Raw genomic sequence first — 21584 nt, 5'->3', positions numbered from 1 at the left:
AAAAAGAAGTCCAGACACAAAGGAGAAGTAACAATAGAGGGCCATTATCAGATTCCATTGGCCGTAACAATAGAGGGCCATCACCAGATTCCATTGGCCGAGAAGCTCAGGGCTCCAGCAGGGGCCTTGAAGGAACAGACAGACTTTGAATGGGGGGCGTGGCCTAAACAGGGAGGGGGTTCTCGCTGAAACACAAAACACACTGAAAGAGAACATGGGGTTAAAAAAGGCTCTCAGTGATGCAAAGCGGCTTAAAACTAGGGAAGAAAGGGGCAGGTCCACTCCCGGGCTGTCCATTGTGCCTCCCTGTACCGACTTTTCCTCCCTCCACCCACCTAGGCTGAGGTCTCAAGCTAGAGGTTGCCCCTCATAAACATGTCCGCACCAAGCCGGCCGCGCCCCTCAACAAGATGGCGACGGCAGCAGCCCCGCCTCCCGCTGCCTCGGTGGCCAATGAAGGAGAAGCACGAAGACTTGCGCATGCGCATATAGCCACTTGGTGAGCGCGTCCAGTGATGACTGGGGGATCCCGGCAAGTAACATGACTAAAAAGAAGCGGGAGAATCTGGGCGTCGCTCTAGAGGTGAGGGGAAAAGTGGGGGTTGCGCCACCTCGTTAGTTGCCTTCTTCTGGCCGCGGGATAAGGGATAGGCTGGGCTATAGGTGGGAGGAGGAGCCAAGCGTAGGAAGAGAGGGCGACGCGGCTTGGGGAGAGGGACGGGAGGGGTGAGAAGGCCCACGGGGTTCCCGGAGGCGAGGGAGCCCGAAGAGGTGCCGGATGGGCGAACCAGACTCCAGGGCATCTCTAGAGAGGAAGAGACGTGGAAGTGAAGGGGAGCCCCAAAGACGGCCTGGCATAGAAGTGAGGGAACTCAAAGCGGGGGACACAGAACAAAAGGGATAGGTACAGAGGTGAGGGAGACCCCGGAGAAATAGGGTCCTGTAGATGAGGGGAGCTCCCAAAGGGCTAGGACGCAAAGATGAGGGAGCCCATTCAGGTGTATATTATTAATGGTTTAACTATCCTCTAAAAGGGGAAGTTTTTCCTCCCGAGTATGGAAGCTTGTACCTTCAAAATTGCTTTGGGAATGTGTAAAGAGAATTCTGGAATTGGTGATGTCACTGAATGGCTTAAAAATAATTTGCTGCATATAGAAGGGAAAGAAAACATGCATATTGAGCACAGCTATGTGCTACTTTCATTGCATCCTCAGCTAATCCTCACTGCAAGCCTGTGAGGTTTGCACAGATGAGGAAATTGAGGTTTCAGGTGGAACCCAGGCTGAGATGATGGAAGTGCTGGAGCCTGGGAATCAAGCACAGGTGGTCTTCCTGGAAATTCATCTTACTTCCGCTGTTTCCCTTCCCTTAGGGCATCCTCCCGGAGGTTGCAGGAGAGGTACAGGGTCATAGTCTTCTTCAGGCTTACTAGTGAGTTCAGTGATTCTCAAACTTTAGCATGCATAGAGTCACAGGGCTTGTTAAAAATGGAGAGTTGAACTCTTCCCACACCCCGAGTAATTCAGTTGGACTTTGATGTGCATTCTTAACAAAGAATCTGCTTTTTTTTTTTTTAAGACAGTCTCACGCTGTTGTCCAGGCTGAAGTGCAGTGGCGTGATCTCAGCTCACTGTAACCTCTGTCTTCCGGGTTCAAGCGATTCTCGTGCCTCAGCCTCCCGAGTAGCTGGGATTACAGGCACGTGCCACCATGCCTGGCTAATTTTTGTATTTTTGTAGAGACGGCCTTTCACCATGTTGGCCAGGCTGGTCTTGAACTCCTGACCTCAAGTGATCTGCCCTCCCGCCTTAGCCTCCCAAAGTGCTGGGATTACAGGCATGAGCCACCACACCCGGCCAGAATCTGCATTTTTTTTTTTTTTTTTTTTTTTTTTTACAAGCCACACACCCCCCGTGGTGAAGCGGATAGTTTTAGTAGCACCCCTTGAGAAATATTGGCCTACTTGGTAGGAAAAAGGTTGATGGAAATGTAAAGAGGATGGTTTATGAGTGGTGCCTGAGATGGCGCTGTGTGGCGGGAGGAACATAGACTTTATAACCTGCATTAGGGTACAATAAGCTGCAGTAACAGAGAAACTCCAAAACTCAGTGGCTTCAAAAACAAGAAAGTGAGTTTTTTTCTAACGGGCTAGAGCAAGGGGCAGCAGATGTCTGCAAATGGTCAGATAGTAACTATTTTAGAAGAGACATGGTCTCTTCTAAAGAGCCAGATGGTCTGGGTTGCAACTACAGTTGATCCTCATTATTCACGGTTTGCGAATTTCCCTAATGGCTAAAATGTGTTTGTGACCCCAAAATCAGTACTCACAGTGCTTTTGTGGCAAATGCAAGGCAGTGGGAAAAAATTTGAGTCGCTCGAAGTCCATGTTCTCAGCTAAAGTCAAACAGGTGATGATGCCCTGCCTTGTTTCATCTGTCCTGCTGTAAACAAGGGTCCTTATTGTGTTCTATTTAGTGCCCTGTTTTTGTTTTGTTTTGTTTTTTTCATTCTCGTGTTTTTATTGGTGATTTCGCTGTGTTTTGCTTTTGCGACAGAATCTCACTCTCGCCCAGGCTGGAGTATAGTGGTGCACTCCTGGCTCACTGCAACCTCCACCTCCCGTTCAAGTGTTCACGCCCACCTTCCCCCGACAGACACAGCCCCCCTAGTAGCCGGGATCAGACCACCAACACATCCGGCTAATTTTTGTATTTTTGGTAAAGACGGGGGTCTTGCCATGTCGGCCAGGCTGGTCTCGAACTCCTGACCTTAGGTGATCTGCCCACCTCGGCCTCCCAAAGTGCCGGGATTACAGGTGTGAGCCACTGCCTGATTTCGCTGTTTAAAGTGCCCCCAATCCCCGACCCCCGACCCCAAGCATAGGACTGAAGTGCTGTCTGGCGTTCCTAAGTCCAAGAAGGTTGTGATATGTTGTAGAAGAAAACAGGTTTCTTAGATAAACTGTTGAGGCATGATATAACTCATGATGTAACAGCACTATACGGGCTGTTGGTTGTGAGTCTGGTGTTAATGAATCAACAATATATATTGAATAAGGTCACTTTAAACAGAATCACACATAAAACAAGGTTGCAAAAATGTTGTGTCCATAGGTGTGCAGGAACCTAACCTGGTTTGGTATTTGCTAATTCAATATTGGAGGCAACTTTATAGGACACAGCTACCAGGAATAACAAGAACCAACTGTATTGAGGCTAAAACAGTATGTAAATGAAGGAATATGTAAATGAGTGGGTGTGTCAGTGTTCCACTAAAGCTTTATCTGCAAGAACCGGCATTAGACCATTTGGCCACAGGGCTTAGTTGCCACCTCCTAAGAGTACCAGGTCTATGGTGGTTCTGCCAGATTCCCTTCCTCTGTGGCTCCACCATCTCTTGGGATCTTGTCACCTTATCAGTGGAACCAGGGCATACCCCACTAATGTGTCCACTGGCAGAGAAAGAGGAGAATGGAGGAAGCACACCCACTGTCCTGGGCCCAAACTGTCCACTTTCCACTGGCAAGAACTAAGACCCCACCTGACCGCAAGGGACCAGGGAAATGCGTTCACCAGTCAGGAGGCCACATAGCCAGCTACTGTTTGCTTACTATGGAAGAAGAGACCAGTGTGTTTTCACAGACAGCCTGTAGTCTCACTGCAGATGGCACCTCACCTCACAGTGTGATTGTGAGGATTAAATGAGACATTGCGTTAAGTGCCCAGCACGTGCCTGGCACCGGATTGGTAATCAATACACGGTAGCTCCAGCCTTTGTATTTCTTTTGCATCCTTCCACCGTGGCTAAGTCAAACTCGTTCTTGGGCATTCGTTCACTCATCTATAACATGAAGGACTTGAATTTCACCAGGGGTTACAGACTCCTTGACTATGGCCCAAATACAGATCACAGATGTCTTCTGTTTGGCTGACACAGATTTTTAAGTTTTTATTTTTATTTATTTTTTTGAGACAGGGTCTTGCTCTGTTGCCCAGGCTGTAGTGCAGTGGCATGATCTCGGGTCACTGCAGCCTCCGCCTCCCGAGTTCAAGCAATTCTCGTGCCTTAGCCTCCCGAGAAGCTGAGACTACAGGCGTGTACACCACACCCAGCTAAGTTTTGTATTTTTGGTAGAGACGGGGTTTCACCATGTTCACCAGGCTGGTCTCGAACTCCTGACCTCAAGTGATCCACCCACCTTAGTCTCCCAAAGTGCTAGGATTACAGGCGTGAGCCACCACACTCGGCTGGATTTTTACATTTTTGAACTTGGTGGGACATATATTCTCCAAGTGCCTTATACTGGGGCAGATTCCATTGTTTTACCCTCTCCATACCACGGTAGATATTTATATTTGCTATCTTTGTCCCTAAGTTTACTTTCTGCTTGGATATTCGAAGATTTGACATCTGTAACCGTGTGCCTTGGAAAAAGCCTGACATCTGGCTGGCTGTCTCCCCACCTTGCTTCTCAGTTGCCCCCAGCGGGTCTGAGTATTGAATGTGCATTGATGCTCAGTAGCAGTAGATATTGTCCTCTTATTGAAAGTCGTGTGCTCAGAGCCAATGAAGTGGTGATTTAATCAAAAATGTTTGTTAATCTGACGAGTGCAATAAAACCCCCACAAGTGAGTGATCTCAGCACCTGCAAACAGTCTCCAATTGTAATGAAGCAATTACCAAGCAGGCAGCACTCACCCCTAGGGCTGGCTCGGGCCAGCTGTATAAGCAGTCACCTCTTAGGACAACCAGGGCACCCTCTAGCCTCCCCCTTAAAGTGGTTCCTTTTGAGTTCTTTTTATCCAATTCATTTGCCACCATATGAGATCTCAGAGTTGGAAAAAACTGTGAGTTTTACCTTCTGAGATTTCATTCTTAATAAGAAAAGAAAATTATAGTTCAAATGAGATATCACCCACCCAGTACTGATTTTAATGTTGTATGGGAGGAAGGAAAGGTTGAATTTCAGTCTAAACTGATAGGAGAATTTTGACTGATGTAAAACCTGTTTGTGTTTTTGGATCTCTGATAGTAATGAGCTGTTCCTTGGTCATTGCACTTTACTTTTGTAGCTGGACTGTTCAAACTGGTGTCTTTAGATGTTTCAGTGACCAGCTGGTCTTGAGTTAACAGATGTGTGGTGTCTTAGCCGGTATCCTAAAGCGGATAACTTGGTTGGATCTGACCCCTAGTACAGAAAGTTTAACAGTTTGGAAAGCTTTTGGCTACAAGTTATAGAAAACTGACCTCAATGATTTAAGCAAATGGGAGTAGACTTTTCTCCTTATAGAAATTTGTAGGGGCCGGGCGCAGTGGCCACACCTGTAATCCCAGCATTTTGGGAGGCTGAGGCAGGTGGATCCTTTGAGGTCAGGAGTTTGAGACCAGCCTGACCAACATGGTGAAACACCATCTCTACTAAAAATACAAAAATCAACTGGGAGTGGTGGTACACGCCTGTAATCCCAGCTACTCGGGAGGCTGAGGCAGGAGAATTGCTTGAACCCGGGAGGTGGAGGTTGCAGTGAGCCAAGATCATGCCACTGCACTCCAGTCTGGGCGACAGAGACCCCGTCTCAAAAAAAAAAAAAGAAATGTGTAGGTAGGTGGCTACTGGCATTGGTTCAAAAGATTAGCTATGTCAGAGCTGGTATTTCTGCATTCTCTTCATTGTTTGCTCATGGTCACAATATAGCTGCCACAGCTCCAGTCTAATATTCAACTTTAACTCAGGAAGGAGGAGGAAGGAACAACACTGTCCCTTTTATCAACAAAGCATAAGCTTCCCCGGGAGTCTCCTAGCTGACTTCTGGAACGTCTCATTGGCCAGAACCGGGTCATGAGCAAGCCTAGTTGCAGTGAGGCTGGGAGAGCATCTGCTGAGGTTTTCCACCTTCTGGAGTAGAGGTGGGCAAAGGAGCAGGGGTGGGGAGTCGGTGTTGTGTTGGCCAGTTGACAGTATCTGCTGTAAGGAATAAATGCTAATGGGAGTCATTGAAAATTCACTGGAATCCTTACCAGAAAAAGAGGGCAGGATCGGCTGGGCGCGGTGGCTCACGCCTGTAATCCCAGCACTTTGGGAGGCTGAGGCGGGTGGATCACCTGAGGTCACGAGTTCGAGACCAGCCTGACCAACATGGAGAAACACCATCTACTAAAAATACAAAATTAGCCGGGCATGGGGGCGCATGCCTGTAATCCCAGCTACTCGGGAGGCTGAGGCAGGAGAATCGCTTGAACCTGGGAGGTGGAGATTGCGGTGAGCCGAGATCGCGCCATTGCACTCTAGCCTGGGCAACAAGAGTGAAACTTCGTCTCAAAAAAAAAAAAAAAAAAAAAAAAAAAAAAAACAAGAGAGCAGGATCACTGACCATGAGGGAGAAGTGGAGAAGTGGTAGGCTGAGGGGAGAGAATGGCCTGGGCCAGGAAGAGCACTGAAAGGCTTGACGCTTGTGGTTATTTGTATGGTGCCAGCCACTGCAGTAGCCTCCGTGGGGCAGGGCGGGCAGAAGCACCAAGTGTGGCTGAAGACGGTCTCTGCTCTGGAGCAGGCTGTGCACAGGGCTCAGGGGAACCTCCCACTTTCCTGAGACAAGGGCTAGAAGCAGGTGAGTGGACTGTCAATAAATATTTGCTGAACTGGCTCGATTGGCAGGAGGAGGCATTGAACCTTCCACCCTGACGTCTGGGCCCAGTTGAGTGGCTGGGTGGTCAGAGGTGAGGAGGTCACAGTAGAGCAGGTGGCTAGACGCCACCTTGCTGGGAACCCTGAACCCCAAAGCCAGGGGCTGAGAGAAAGGCTCGCAGCACGCAGAGGGACTGTTCAGGGACCGCTGACCATTAAATGAGCCTCACCTGCTGCCAGGCGAGAGCGACAGGTCGCCATTGGGCAGGTGATTTCTCGCGGCAGCCTGCGTCTGGCTCTGCGCCACTTGACGGGGGTCAGGAGACTAAAACCTCATTACCTAGCGCGGCTGGATGGCGGCGCGTGTGGAGTGGCTGTCTGCCAGCATCTTAATTAATGAATTCATAAGGCTCGGGGTGGATGCCAGTTCTTCAAAAGTGCTTTGAGCCTTTCAGCGATGAAGAAGCTTTTGCTAATTTATCAAAAAACAGATATCGGGGGGAAAGAAGAGAAAAGAAACCCCACACCACCTTCCGGCCCAGGGACGGCTGGCGTCTTCGGGCGCCACTTGCAGGGCTGGCTCGGCCTCCGTCTCCGCGCGGGAAGGCGTCGGGACTCGCGACTCGCGTGGGCTGCAGCGGCCCCCTCGCCTTTCCGACCTGGCATGGGGGTGCGTCCAGGCAAGCGACAAGCCCCTAGGCTCTCCCTGCTCTTCGTGAAAATTGTTCATTGATTAAAAACTGGGAAGGTCTGCCGTCTTCAGCTGCACAACCTGCGAGAGAAATCCTCACAGGGCCTGTTGATGGGGGGAGCCATGGGCGGAGGTTTTTCTGCCCCCAAAGAGCTCTGTGAGCCGCCTCCACAGAAAAACATCCCTTAAACGATGTGGGGATAATGAGCCCTTTGGGGTTTGAGGCTGGTCACCTGGAAAATTGAGGCCCAAGAACCCCGTGTGACTTGCTGTGGAGCCTGAAGGCCCCAGATGGAAAGCCCCTGCACTCTTGCCAGAGACCATCTGGGCAGGCACTTGGCTGCTTTACCCATTATAATAAATGTCCTGGGGTCTCCTGACGTGTGAAAATGAGTGGATTTTCAAAAATCCAGTTCCCAGGCTGCTGGGGCTGGAGATGAAACAGCTGACACCACTCTCCAGGCTGTGAATTAGCAAGTGAAAGGGAAGCCTTCGGTACTGCTGGGGAAAGAAGGGTTTATCAGGCCCAAGTAGCCCACCTTTTTCCTTCTCCAGACTGGATCTGTTTTGTGTGAATTTTGGAGGACGCTTTGACAGTCGAGGTGATTTGGGGCAAGATGCCTGGGATGTTTGTGAAGCTCATTAAGTTGGCCCAGTTTAAGGGCAGACGCTGGGCTCCTGTCTCCTCTGTCTCAGCAAACAAATTTCAATCAGGGCTTTCCCTCACGGAGAGTATCTGTTATGTAGACAGAAACTGAGCAGAGCCTTGTACAAGAGTATTCCGAGTACAGAATCTGTTGAAGCCAGATCAGCAAGCTTAGATGGGCGTCAGCTGGGATGTGGAATGACTGTTCTGCAGAACTCTTCTTTGTCATGAATGTTTTCATGAGGGATTTTGGAGAAAGAGCTTGAAGTGGTGGGAAGAGCATAAGCCCTGAAGCAGAAAAACCCAGATTCAGGCTTCAGTTTTGCACCTTCCCAGTTACATGACCTTGGGCAAGGTGCTGAAAACCTCTGCACGGGAGCTTGCACCTCTGTAAGATGCAGATGGGCCCTTCCTTGCAGGGCGGTTACAGACATAGGAAACTGCCCACAACTTGCCCAGCTCCGGGGGTAAGGTGTGGAGGTTGTGCCCAGGAGCTAGGAGTCCCTCAGAGCTGATGAGCATTGCCTTCTCCATGTGGCATGGTGGTTAAGGGCACAGACCTGGCTGCCCAGCTCCCGGACTTAATGCCTGTGTGCCCTTGGACAGTTACCTATGTCTGAGTCCCTCATCTGTCAAAGGTGGAAGCTGATAATACCACCCACCTCACAGGGTTCTTGCGAGCATTATGCGAGTTAATCGGTGTAAAGCATGTAGGTCAGTGCCTGGCACACAGCACAGACTACAGAAGTGTTGCTGCTGCTGTCACTGTTGTGGTTCCATTTTGCCGGGACTTTTGGTTTCCGGAGGCTGCTTACACTCATGCTGTCATGCAGACACTGGAGACTCCGTGAGGTGGCTCGGCTCAGCTACCCTGGCACCACGCTCTTTATTGGAAGGTCTCGGTGCCCAGTAAGGGCCTGGCCAGCCAGGTGCAGGGTATGCCCCATGACCACTGCCTGACCCTGTAGCAAACCTGTCACTCGCTGGCCAGAAGCTCCCAAGAGTAAAGCCAGAGAGACAGCAAACAACTTCCTAAATCAGAAAGCAGAGTGGCCTGTGTGGCCCAGCGCCAGGCCCCGGGGGTGCCTTCTGCCCTTTCCCAGAAAAAGGTCTGGCCCTAGACAGTGGCTCATTAGGGAGTGGGCAGAGAGCCACCACCCTGGCTGTCTAGATGCTCTGTGGGAGCACCATTCAGTAGGAGAATGGATTGAACGGTAGCCTGTGGCTCAAACTGTCTCATGCTTATTGGCAGAAGAAAAGCTGCATATGAGGCCCCCGACAGCAGCTAGCCCTGGAGCTGGCACCCCATCAGCTGACCTGGCCAGGATGCTGGGGCAGTTATCTGTGCGTGAGCTGGCACGAAATTCCCTGCTCCCAGTGAGGCCTCCGTGGGGCTCTGATCCTGAGAGGGCCTACACTCCCGAAAAGATGCCTCGCGGGGATTTCAGACGAATTTTACAGTTTCTCTTAACACAGTGGTTTTATGGCATATAGGACCCCAGGGAGACTTCCTTAAAGCTCCCAGAATAAGGTGATATTCTCCAAGTCAGGCTGCAGAGGGGAGTTTGCTTATCTGCCTGGGGGCTGCAGAACTCCAGGCCCGGGTGCTTGGAGCTGCATCTGTCCGACGGGCTCTCAGGGAGGCTGCAGGAAGAGTCCCTGCCTCTGCTGCTGCGCATGAAGAAGCCCTTTCTGCTCTTGGCGCCTGCCAGCAGGACTGACGGCCCTACTTGGCTGGGGCCTTGTCCCCAGTACCCCTCAGGCCCACAACACAGCCTCTGCAGCCCTGACTGCCGGGCTGACTTTAGATCTTCTCATTCTTCTGCACAGAACACCCGCTCTGTGGAGGGCCTTTGGTCTCATGGGTCTCCTCGCTGAGCTCACTCCTCCACCCAGCAGGCCTCAATTCCCTGCCCCCAGCTCTGATACTGAGAAGCAGCAGTTCTCATACCAACTTAGGCAGCATCACTACAGGACTTTTCTGTTAAAAGAACGGACTTGCTGGGTCCCAGTCCCCAAGGCTTCCCCTGGGGCCTTTCCCACCTGTCTACCTGAGGGAAGCTCCTTCTCCATTCCCTGCCTCATATGCCTCTTTTTCCTTCCTCCTCCCCTCTTCCTTTGTGCTCTGTGTCTCCCCTGCCTAGGCAGACTCCCCAGCCATCCCCCCAGGCAGTTTTTAGCCACTGCTGGTCTCTGGGAAAAGAACAGACTTTCCCCCAGGACACCCTTCACACTCGCCAACCTGTTCCTTGGGCCCCTGGACCGCTCACACAGGGCTTCACACAGCGTCTCCGAAGGGCTCAGTCTGGGCCAGATGCCAGGAAGCACAGTGTGCTGGCTTACAGTGGGTTCATACCGCTGCCTCTCTTACTTCCTGGGGTCCCCAGAGCCCCTGCGGATCGCAGCCCTGTGCCCCCTGCTGACTCATCTCAGTGACTGGGACACAGTGCTCTTTTTCCCCATGTAAAAATTGACCTCGGTTTTCTGAGTGTAAATATAATGCACGGCTGGTTCTTGATGTTATTGTACAGCAGGGGGCACCTGCTCTCTGCACCCACACTGTGCCCGACTGAGTGTCGTCTAGGTCTCTGCCTTAGCCGTCTCTACTTTGCTGGTCACAGTCACAGCCAGAAGTGCTGCTGCCTGATAGCTCCAGGCAAGTCCTGGCACCTGAGCCAGCCATGCCTCTTCCTGCCAGCTGGCCCTACTATGCAGCCTGTGGGGCAGGAGTCCTGGGAGCCCCCGTGACCTTCCGAGTGTAACTTTCCCTTCCTGCAGGGCTTGGTCAGATCCCTTCCATGGGGCCTCTTCAGGCTGCCTAGAACCATGGTGTGAGTGAGCCCTGGCCCTGGCTGCTGGGCCTCACCTGCTGTTCCACGTTTCCTCAGATGCCCACTGATGCCCAGACCGTCCCGAGGCTGTTCCACCTTGGACATGGCTCCAGGCCTCTCATGCCAGGATTCTACCAGGCGCCACGTCTGCAACCTGGCCCTGGCTCCAGAGGCCCACCCCAGCTTTGTCCCAGGGCAGGATTGCAAGGTTCCCACCATGCCATGGCTGGAGTACGCGGAGCGAGCTGGCCTGTGGCCTGTTGTTGTTCTGACATCTACCCTGGGGGCCCTCCCTGCTGAACCCCTTCATGGACTGGGAATGGCCACATCCAAGCTAGAGAGTCCCTTCTCCCTGCACTGCCGGTCAGCAACTCATGGAGATTCCTCTCCACCTCACACCCCTGTTTTTTTTTTTGTTTGTTTGTTTGTTTGTTTGTTTGTGAGATAGAGTCTCTCTCTGTCACCCGGGCTGGAGCGCAGTGGTGCGATCTCGGCTCACTGCAGCCTCCACCCCCTGGGTTCAAGCAATTCTCCTGCCTCAGCCTCCTGAGTAGCTGGGACTACAGGCGTGCGCCACCACGCCTGGCTAATTTTTGTATTTTTAGTAGAGACAGAGTTTCACCATGTTGGCCAGGATCTCCTGACCTCGTGATCTGCCCACCTTGGTCTCCCAAAGTGCTGGAATCACAGGCATGAGCCACCGCGCCCAGCCACACCCCTGCTTCTATCACCGTCTCTTACTCTTGCCATGGACTAACCAGGTTTTCTTTTATTCTCCAAAGATCCAGTGCAAACCACACTCCGATAATAAAGATAGCAAACACTTACTGAACTCTGACCATGTAAAGCATGTTCTGGGCATCTTACCCGTATGGCTCCATGTCATCCTCACAAAACCCTTTGAAATAATGAAATGTGGTTATCTTTGTTTTACACGTGAGTCAACTGAGCACAGAACTAAGGGAGTTGCCCGGTCATACCACAAGTGAGTGACAGAGCCAGGGGCACTGATTATAGCCCATGCTCCTTACCACTCGCTTACCTGGAACCACCATTCCAGGCTTCTGGGCACTTGAGCTCCCAACTGCTTGCCCAGTTCTGGCCCTTACACTTCTAGAATCTTCTTGACATTTGTCTCCTTATCTGGTCCTAATCCCCATGTCTTCTCTCCTGGTCCTGGCTGTCTTGTCCTCTGTTGCCTTTAGCCTGGTGTTGGCAGAGAGAGAGCTAACCAAAGACTGCACATTTGCCTCGGGTCATCTGCAAAGTGCATAATCCGTGTGCATGTGGTTGAGAGCTGGCTGAAAATCCAAGTCGGGACGTCTTTAAGACCCACTTTCTGGGTCCTCTCCCACCTTTCAGGCCCATCCTGCTGTGTCAGCTCTGCTCTGTAGCCACCACTCCTGACCCCAGCCACAACTGAAAGAGGCATCTGGACCTACTTTCCCTCCCTGCCTCTACAGCCAGGTCCCCTGGAGTCTCTCCACTCATGTTGACAGCTGGCTCCTGCTTCAGCAAATGCTGCAGGGTGTTTGATTGTCAGCTTCCCGAACCAGGCCCAGTGCTGGGGACCCCGCAGGGTCACCTTCTGAGGATGGGTTTGTGGCCTCTGAAGAGCCTCTTGACAGTCTTAGCCTCCCCTCACTCAGCCCACATCAAGCAGCTGGGTTGTAAAGAAGGGGAACTTGCTATTTAGAAGGGAATCAGCGAGAGCTGTCAGCAGGACATAAATATTCATAGAGGGAGGTTAGAACTTGAGTCCCTAAAACCTTGATTTGTGTTCGACCGTTTAAGCCTCATTAAAAAGTGGCAAATGAAAGTGGGAATATTCAGTGGAACTGCAGATAAATTGGGCTTGTTCAGATAAAGGCCCCCGACTGCCAGCTCCGCAGGCTCTGCCCAGAGCATGATAGCAGATTGGCTTGGCCACTTGTGGTTTGCCAACCTCAATTTTAAGATTTTGCTTAGCATGAGTTCCTGGCCTTGCTCTGGGGGCAATTACCACTTGTTTGGGCACTTGGTAGCCTTCCAGAGGTGTTCAGGGATGGAAATCCCCAACCTGCTCCCTCCCCAGAATGACATGCAAACCAAGGCCTGGCTGAAGGACTGTAAGGAGAAATCTCACCTAGGACTAAGACTTGCACTGGGCAATCTGCAAAGCGTGTAATTTATGTGCATGTCTAGTTGCTTCTCCTCCTCCTAGCTTTTTCTAGCTTCTGTGGACATGAGGGAGGGAGGGTTTCAGACTCCAGTTGCTACATGAGACCTAAACCGTCTGTCCTAGCCCCTCAGTCCCACCCAAGCTCAACTCCACTCACTGTGGCTAAAAATACAAAGGCTGTAGCAGGCTAGGCCTTGTGGTGGGCACAAAGAGGAGACAGATGGTCACTGTTCCTTCTAGGACAGGAGCTTTAGACTCGGGCTTCTGCCGGGAGCAGGCAGGTCACATATGTAAGTGGAATGGGCCAATCTGTGGGCTAGACCTGACCTATGGGCTGCCAGTTGGCACCATCTAGAGACCCCTAGAGTTTGGGAAGATAACGTTTGGACACAAACAGAAGGGCAACAAAGAATATACTCAGCCTCATGAAGGAAGGACTGGTTAATTTGCCAGGAGAAGGAGGGTGGAATGCACCCCGTCCCCTGCCCCCCAACCCCCACCCCCTGCCACAGCCAAGGGCAGCAGGGAAGCCTGGTGGAGGAGGTAGGGCATCAAGAATTAAGCTTTATTTGTGCTCTTGAGTGGAATCTGGTTCCCTGATTGTGGTTTCTACACCATAGGAAACTGAGTCTCAGGGTACTGAGGGGCTGGGCTGTGTGCTGGGGGTGCTGCTGTAAAGGGGAGGCCACATGGTGGCCTGAGGCACTGGCATGGGGCTGCCGCTCTTCCCTGAGTCTGGCTTCCCAGTGTTCATTTCCCTGCTGCACAGGTTCTAGGTAGGCCTTTGGCCTCCCCAGGGACAGCCCCATCTCCTGGCTGGGTCTGTTTCCCAGGACAGCCCTCTTTTTGGGTGCCCATTAGCAGAGAAATGACACAATTAACCAGGCAATTAACTCAAGGCTCTGTGGTCGCTCTCTCCTACAGGGCCCTGCTTATGGGGCTGAAGGTGGCAATGGTGGGGCTGCAGGGCAGGGGGTGGATGGTGGGTCATTGCCAGGCCTCCCTCGGGAAGAAGGAAAAGTGGCTGACATGGAAGTGGCTGAGATGGGCGTTGGCCAGGGAGAGAGGCAGAAGGTCCAGAGACTTGGAATGCGACTCTCCTGACACCCAGCCCCAGAATGTCTGCTACCCTCTAACCAGCCATTGTGGGAGGCAGGAATCTTACCTGCAGTCATTGATTACTAACCCTGCAGGGGCTAACTCCAGAAGCGAATGGGGCAGAGAACTGGCTGAGACTGATAAGGAGAGGGGTGCCCCACCCTGACTTCTCAGAAAGTCATTCCATTTGGGGGACCCCCATTCTTCCATTCATGAAATAGAGGTCTTATTTACCATGTCTCCTGGGGAAGTGGTGAGAATGAGTGAAGTCAGAGATGGGAAATGGAGCATTATGGGGTTCCGAGGCACTATTCAATCAGCTGCTGGGAGGGTCACAGAGCCCCCTGAACCCTTCCACCCACTGACACCCAGGCTCGCCCCAGCCAGAGAGGTGGCCAGCTAAACACCTGGAGACTGAGTCAGACACAGGGAGATGGATTTTCAATGCCAAATGCATGGTGCCAGGACCCAGGTTTAGACAACCCAGTCCAGTATGTTATAAACATTTCTCCACAACTCAAGTATTTCCCCGAGAACACTTCTCTGAAACTCCAGTCAAACAAATGGAAAAAACAGATACCTTAACTATTTTGCTACCTTGATGGTAGGTAAAGTTTTTGCTTAAGAACCAAGTCAGAAAGGAAGAAAGGTGTTTTTGAGCATTTTTCTCAGAAATTTTTGATTCTCACAGAAAAATGTATATTTTTACAACTTGGACTACTAAGTTGTTTTTTTTTTTTTTTGAGACGGAGTCTCGCTCTGTCATCCAGGCTGGAGTGCAGTGGCGCGATCTCGGCTCACTGCAAGCTCCGCCTCCCGGGTTCCCGCCATTCTCCTGCCTCAGCCTCTCCGAGTAGCTGGGACTACAGGCGCCCGCCACCACGCCCGGCTAATTTTTTGTATTTTTAGTAGAGACGGGGTTTCACCATGGTCTCGATCTCCTGACCTCGTGATCCACCCACCTCGGCCTCCCAAAGTGCTGGGATTACAAGCGTGAGCCACCGCGCCCGGCCTACTAAGTTATTAAGATGAAGTATGTCAATGAGAAAAACACCTTTGTGTTGCCCCTAGATGTCTAATCACCCGGCCCCACATGTGTGGAGTGTTTGGAAGCCAGTTTCTTCACAGTGTCTCCGCCACTCTAGGATATGCCCATGGGGCAGGTGTGTGCCATGTTCAGGGTTCTGGTTGCTCCTGTTGTGCGCCCAACTGGGGAATCGTGCTGGGGAGACAACAGACCAAGGGGCTGCTCCTCTCCACCCCCAACCTGTGCTTGGCCCAGAGGGCTGGGACAGCTGTGAGACCCTGGGCAACACCCACTACTGTTTCCTGAAAGAAGCCGGGCAAGGATCAGACTGCAGTGGTCACGGTCAAGAGATCTTTATTGGAGGTATTGAGCGGAGAAGGAAGAGAAGGGAAGAGAAGAGAGAGAGGAGAAGAGAAGAGAGAGAGGGCTGCTGGTGTGCTGGGTTTTATATCCCTTGGGCCTACGTGGATTGGGCTAGGGGCGGGCCCAAGGGAAGGCGGGAGATGCTTCTTTCTGATTGGCCCTCCTTTGGCGGGTTCAGACAGTGCCCGGTCAAGGAGGGGAGAAGAACCCGGAACCGGCCCCATCTTAAGGTACGGCGCCATTTTAAGGCACCCCATGTTACCTAACATTTCCTATGTGGCTCAGGACACTGTCCTATGCAGTTCAGAGCTGAACCACGTGGAGGCAGAGGACAGCAAAACAAAGACACTCCAGGGAAGATAGGCCTGGGTGCCCTGCCCTGCCAAAACGAATGGGCAGGGGACACCTGTCCAAGAAGACTCCCGGAGGCCCTGCTTCTCAGTCCCAGTGTTTTGAGAGCTAGAAGCCTCGGCAGCCCACCTCTCTGTGGCTTTTGTTTCAGATCGATGGGCTAGAGGAGAAGCTGTCGCAGTGTCGGAGAGACCTGGAGGCCGTGAACTCCAGGCTCCACAGCCGGGAGCTGAGCCCAGAGGCCAGGTAATGCTCCTGCCCAGCCACCCCACCCTTCCCCATCGGGCCCCCACCCCCTGTATCTATCCTGGGTCCCCCAAAGTAGGCCTGAGGCAGAAGGTTTGGGTCCCTGACATCTTAGCTTCAATGCACCCCCCCACCCCCACCGAACAAGACCCGAGCCCTGCCAGCTGGCATGCCAGCTGCCCCTCAGGTGGGGAAAAGGAAAGGGTTTGGTCCATGAAACTCCTTCTCCCTCACAGGAGGTCCCTGGAGAAGGAGAAAAACAGCCTGATGAACAAAGCCTCCAACTACGGTAAGAAAGTTCCTTTCAGTTACCAGCCCCGGCCTCCAGTCCCCAGAGCCAGGAAGGGTCAGAAGCCCAAGGGGCCTGACAAGGCAGCAGGGAGCAAGGGGGTTCTTTGGGAAGGAACCAGCCCCCAGAGGCTGCAGACACCCCTGCTAGGCCCAGCAGCCTGCGGGAGAGCGGGTTTGTTACTTTGTTCTAAGGGAGGATGAGACGGCCTGTGGGTCTGTCTGCTCTTTGGGATGAAGGGATGTGGCTGTGGCCAGGTCTAGAAGACACTCATTCACCTAGACATCGGAAGTCTGCTCTCCCCACGCCCCAGCCCAGCCCACCACACCCTCCCAGGAAAACCATGCAGTGGAAGTGAGGGGTAAAGGAAGCTGAACCTCCCACTTGGGTACGGCAAGGGCTCCTGTGGGTGGAGCGATGCCGCCACCTTCTGGGCGCTGGGGGCAGAGGCAGGTAGAGGCCAGGCCCGGCGGGGCGCCAGAGGGCGGCTGGCAGGCTGGTGGGCTCCCTGCTAAAGGCTGGGGAGGACCACGGTCTACAGGTGCTCCTCAGACTTGTCAGTTCTGTTCTCCCCTGGGGGACCAGGCCTGGCCAAGAATCGGCCCCAGGAAGGCTCTAATGGCAGGGAGTCCCCCAGAAGCACTGGTCTGATGAATGTCGTAGGCACAGTGCACACCTACCAGCCCTGCCTGGAGTTCAGCATGTCTAGGCCGGTGCACCCTGGGCCCTGGACTCAGTCTGGCCTGCCCAGAGCAGCTCTGCAGGTGTCTCCTCCCACTGCCCAGCACAGACAGGGATGGGACATTAGTTTCCCTTCAAGTTTAGCAGTTTTCACACAAAACCACACCACCACTCAATTTAGCCCTCACAGAGTACCCCCTACCTGCGTGTCACCTGGAGGGGATACTCAGATACAAGTGTGGCCATAGAGCAGCAGGACTGATTTCCTCTAGAGTCAAGACCAGCTGCCTCATGGACACAAACTGCATCTTAGCATCCCTAGATTCTGCTCAACCAGGCACCCAGCAGAGGGCAGAGACTCAGGAAACACACGGCCCCACCTGGCACCTCCTCCACTGCCAAGGAGGCCCCAGGTGCCCTCAGTTTCTGGTTGGCGGATGAGCTGCCTGGAAGGATGAGCACCACACAGCCAACCCCATGACAGGCCAGCAGACTCACCTGGCAATGTCACCACCTCCTAGCTTGGCTCTCAGGTGTGGCATTTTTGGTGACTCCTCACCCACCTCACCCTCAACCTCAACCACATTTAAAGAGCAATAGTTGAGCAGCACTGGGCATTGGGACTTTATCAGGCTGGCTCTGTAGCCAAAAGGGTATCAGGATTTGGGCAGATTAAGAAGGGCAGGCTCATTTTTTATGGGTAAGGAGGTGGCTGGAAGGGTGCGTCTCTGCCCTCAGCAGTGTGTACCCACTTGTTGGAGAGGCAGAGCAGACCAACAGACGGGCCTAAACTGCCTGTCTCATCCCTATCATCCTCTTTCCTCCCAGAGAAGGAACTGAAGTTTCTTCGACAAGAGAACCGGAAGAACACGCTGCTCTCTGTGGCCATCTTTATCCTCCTGACCCTCGTCTATGCCTACTGGACCATGTGAGCCTGGCACTTCCCCACAACCAACACGGGCTTCCACTTGGCCCCTTGGTCAGGACCAAGCAGGCACTTCAAGCCTCAACAGGACCAAGGTGCTGGGGTCTTCCCCTCCCAACCTAGTGTTCAAGCATGGCTTCCTGGAGGCCCAGGCCTTGCCTCCCTGGCATGCTGGGGGGTTCCGGGTCTCCAGAAGGACATGGTGCTGGCCCCTCCCTTAGCCCAAGGGAGAGGCGATAAAGAACACAAAGCTGTTCCCGTCTGCTGAGTAAATGTCATGGTCTGACTAGCGGAGGGTGGGGGGCGGGGGAAGGAAGGGCAGCAGCAGCAGGGGCGGCACTCAGGAATCAAGGAAGAAGAGATGTTCAAGGGAAAGCTCAGGATTACAATTCAGAATAGAGAAGGCCCCAGCTCGAGTGGGAAGGAAGGAGACACTGGGAAACACTTCCCAAGCCAAATAGTGGGAGTTACTTCCAGGGCTTGGGCACTGCTGGGGTTGAGCAGCAGACATTGTGCCACCTGTCTATCCCCCCACCACACACTGTCATGCCCTCCAGTCGGTGCCATTGCTTGTAATTATGGCAGAAAAAATGCAGTCTGTGCAGCGAAGGGTGGCTTGGGGACTTGAAGTGGTCATGTGGCGATCCCGGGGGAGTGCAGAGTTAATCCATCTTTGACAGGCAGGCAAGGCTGGGGAGGCGGCGAGTGGGCAGGAAGAGTCATGGTAATGACCAGACTTACGGTGACAGTGGCCAGTAAATTAGGTAGAGTTTGTAGTGAGAAGTAGGGGTGGAGCTGATCAGAGGGGGAGCTATGGCAGGAGCAGCAAACTCAGACATTCCCCCTTACCCTTCCACCCCCAACTCTAACTCCCAGCTTAGGAATAAGGAGGGGAGCAGGTGGGACACTACAAGCAGAAGGGCGTGGATGGCCAAGATGGAACCAATTAAGTAGGAAAAACAAGGGATGGAGTTGCCCAGGGAGCTAAGGCCATACACGAAGGACTCTTGGGGCCAAAGTGAGGAAGTCCAGCAAAGTGAAGGTGGACTTTGGGGGGCAACCAGCACCAGGGCGATGACTAACTGGTGGAGAAACCAGCCAGGAACAGAGAGGGAGGTGCCTGCAGCATGGGCATCCCCCGCCCCCAGGCACAGCCCCATGCAGGCAGAACCAGCCGTCCTTGGAGGGGAGGCGGGCTAGGGTCAGTGAAACCATCTCTCCCTCCCTATTTCCCCCAAGTCTAGTAACACTAATTGGTCTGACGCCTCTGTTATTTTAGTCACACAGACTGATCCTGGATTGTCACAGTGCCACCATGGAGTGAGCTGTGTGATTTATGTAAGGGGGGAAGGTGCCTCTCTGCCCTCCCGGGGCTGTGGGTTCATTCATTCTGCAGTCCCTGCTTGTAACAGGAGCTGCACAATTTCCCCCAACTCTTCTTTGGGCCCCCTCTTGAGCAGCAAGCAGCAGCCCTGGGAGCCCTGCAGGGGCCCAAGAGCTTGGACAGGCTCCGATTAAACAAACTCTCTTTTCTCTCCTCTGCTTTGAGTAGAGCTGCCTCCCCTTCACCTCTGGCTCAAGCTGTTTCATCCAAGCCGGTCTCAGATCACAGAGCACTGAGGACAAACAGCAGCAGCCCCGACACAGAGCCACACAGGCATTAAAAATATGTTTATCTTTAATGATCCAAGATTCTGCAAGACACACTGATAATACCCAGAATCGGGTGGAAATACAGCATCTCAGCAGTGCTGCTGCCAGCCTGGGGGTGGGGAGCTGGATGCTGGCTGAAGGACCCCCATGGTGAAGTCGATTCCAACCTCACGGGAGCCTCAGTGCCCTATCTCCATGGAAACCAGCCTGGCACTGGGATGGGGCCCTGGGGAGCCTGCATGAACATCTCTGAGAGGTATTTCCCATTAAAAACAACCACAGGTGCCCACCCCCACCCCAAGCTACTGCCCAGCGCCCCCTCCTCTCTGCACTGTCGGCCAAGATAAAGGAAATGGGAGTGACCACATAACGACAAACAAAAGCAGATTGTACCTCCTATTAAGGAAGAAAAAGGAAGGGAAAGGGTAGTAAGGGAGCTGCACTTTCAGCTCAGAATTCTGCCAAGACCCTAGAGCGGCTATGGCAGACAGACAGCGGTGCATGACTGCCAGAGGGCAGCGCTACCCAAACCCCTGGAGGTACCCTTTGTTACTGCTGGGGCCACTGCTGCTGTGGGGGAGAGAAAGACGGGTCTTCAAGGCTGCTTCCTGCCATCTAGTGCTGCCCAATGTTTGGACCAAAAGGGGATGGGACCTAGGATGGCTCTACAACTCCATACTCAGTACGAAAAGAGGGCTCCCAGGATCTCAGTGTGGTATCAGGGACGAGAGACCCACACTCCCTCCTTCCCACTCTGCTGGACTGTCAGAGCTCTGAGCTAGGAAGAACTAGGGAAGGCCAGGATGAGTGGGGGAAGGAGACAAGAAAATGGTCTCCAACTTGGCATCAAAACAGAGTAAGTTCAAAGAAACAAAACCTTGATTTTTTATAACAGGTTCTCCTGGCCAGCTCACGACAGCAGGTCTCCACCCACTCAGGGATGGCCCAATAAAAAGTTGGGCAAAGCAAGGGCATGGCTACCCTCAGGGCAGTGCATGAACTCAGAAAAGTGAGTCTACAGGATGCAGGAGAGAACAGCAGAGCCCACAGCTCTGCCACTCTGGTATGTCCTCCATCAGCCCCACGTGCCCTAGGCACTGACCTCATACCTGCCTCAGGAGCAGCTTCCTTCAGGCTGAGTCCTGGCAGGGGAAAGTTTCCAGGCAGGTGTCCCAGAAGGAACGTGGGAGTGTTCTCTGCAGGGCCCTGCCTGAGCTCTTCAGGGGATGGAGAGGAGGCCACCCACTCCTCATGCCAGGTACAGTGCTCCCCAGTCCCTTTTCAAGAGGGGGAAGAAGCCAGCACTGTGGGCCCCAGGTGGCCCCATCTCAGGAATGACAGGGCATTCTGCAGGGGTGGCGCATCCTGAGGCTCTTAGGCCCTGTGCATCTGGATGAAGGAGAGGACATCCTCCTTGGACAGCTTGTCCTGGTCCTGGGGCTTCTGGGAGTCATGCACACGAATGCCATCCCCCCACTCCCAGAAGAGCCGGCCATAGTAGCAGATGCTGGGGAGGAGAGGGACAGGAAAGAGGTCAGGACTGCACCCAGATGGCACAGGGTCACGTGTTCTTAAGGGTGTGGGGCAGAGGGGTCTGTCAGTGACTTTAGTTGAGGTTCTTCCCCCTGGCAGGCAATAGGTACCCAGTAGGCCCTAACTCCCTGCCTCCCAGAACCAACCTTTCCCAACAAACAGCTGTTGCTGCTAATTGCACCAACTGGATTCCTACAATGACTGATATTCCTGGCTTATCTGTCTGTGCTTCTCTAATATACAGTATTAGTAGTGTGGTGACAGAAAATGTCAGTGGCTAATTACAGGCACATTAGGGCTGCTGGGGAAGCCTGTAACCAACAGTCTAATGGACACCGGGTCCTAAAGAGGGACAGCTGGGACCTTGAGTGCCAAGGGGCAGGGCTGTGGGCCCTCAGCAGTTTCCCACCATCAGGCCAGTGTTGGAATGTCACCGAAACGTGGCTGCTCCATGGGGGTGGATA

At 53.0% G+C, this 21584-nt stretch overlaps 2 protein-coding genes across 7 annotated transcripts in view; one reads left to right on the top strand and one right to left on the bottom strand.

The window, feature by feature from the left end:
• Window positions 1-372: 372 nt before the first annotated feature.
• Window positions 373-19732, top strand: CCDC167 (coiled-coil domain containing 167). Of its 5 annotated transcripts, none has more exons than XR_009211280.1 (5): window positions 373-583; window positions 15945-16039; window positions 16276-16328; window positions 17838-18029; window positions 19626-19640. XR_009211280.1 is itself a non-coding variant. In XM_058432296.1 (5 exons), exons 1-5 carry the CDS (start codon window positions 542-544, stop codon window positions 19642-19644), a joined length of 309 nt encoding a protein of 102 aa, XP_058288279.1. In that variant the 5' UTR covers window positions 373-541; the 3' UTR covers window positions 19645-19732. The 5 variants fall into 5 exon arrangements, 3 of the variants coding, with proteins under 3 accessions (XP_058288279.1, XP_058288278.1, XP_031996235.1); XR_004245648.2 differs by lacking the exon at window positions 19626-19640 and adding an exon at window positions 19487-19533; XM_058432296.1 differs by having other exon boundaries at window positions 17838-17937; window positions 19626-19732.
• The window catches only part of CMTR1 (cap methyltransferase 1), a 48051-nt gene continuing 46061 nt past the window's right edge, over window positions 19595-21584 (bottom strand). For both annotated transcript variants that reach the window (XM_032140342.2, XM_058432293.1), the window contains exon 24: window positions 19595-21094. In XM_032140342.2, coding sequence (XP_031996233.1) covers window positions 20962-21094 — 133 coding nt within the window. In that variant the 3' untranslated portion in view covers window positions 19595-20961. The remainder of the gene's footprint in view (window positions 21095-21584) is intronic.

Source organism: Hylobates moloch, unplaced genomic scaffold, assembly GCF_009828535.3.
Source record: "Hylobates moloch isolate HMO894 unplaced genomic scaffold, HMol_V3 SCAFFOLD_20, whole genome shotgun sequence".
Lineage (NCBI taxonomy): Eukaryota > Metazoa > Chordata > Mammalia > Primates > Hylobatidae > Hylobates > Hylobates moloch.
The sequence above is the reverse complement of the archived record's forward strand: the minus strand, read 5'-3'. Positions and strand labels throughout refer to the sequence as shown.

What these genes read in the sequence shown, in the direction of transcription:
- CCDC167 (XM_058432295.1), top strand. Translation starts at nt 542, where the DNA reads ATGACTAAAAAGAAGCGGGAGAATCTGGGCGTCGCTCTAGAG. An exon ending in GAACAAAGCCTCCAACTACG is followed by an intron (nt 16,329 to 17,837) that starts GTAAGAAAGTTC and finishes CTTTCCTCCCAG; the next exon opens with AGAAGGAACTGAAGTTTCTT. An exon ending in GTCTATGCCTACTGGACCAT is followed by an intron (nt 17,938 to 19,486) that starts GTGAGCCTGGCA and finishes TGCTTTGAGTAG; the next exon opens with AGCTGCCTCCCCTTCACCTC.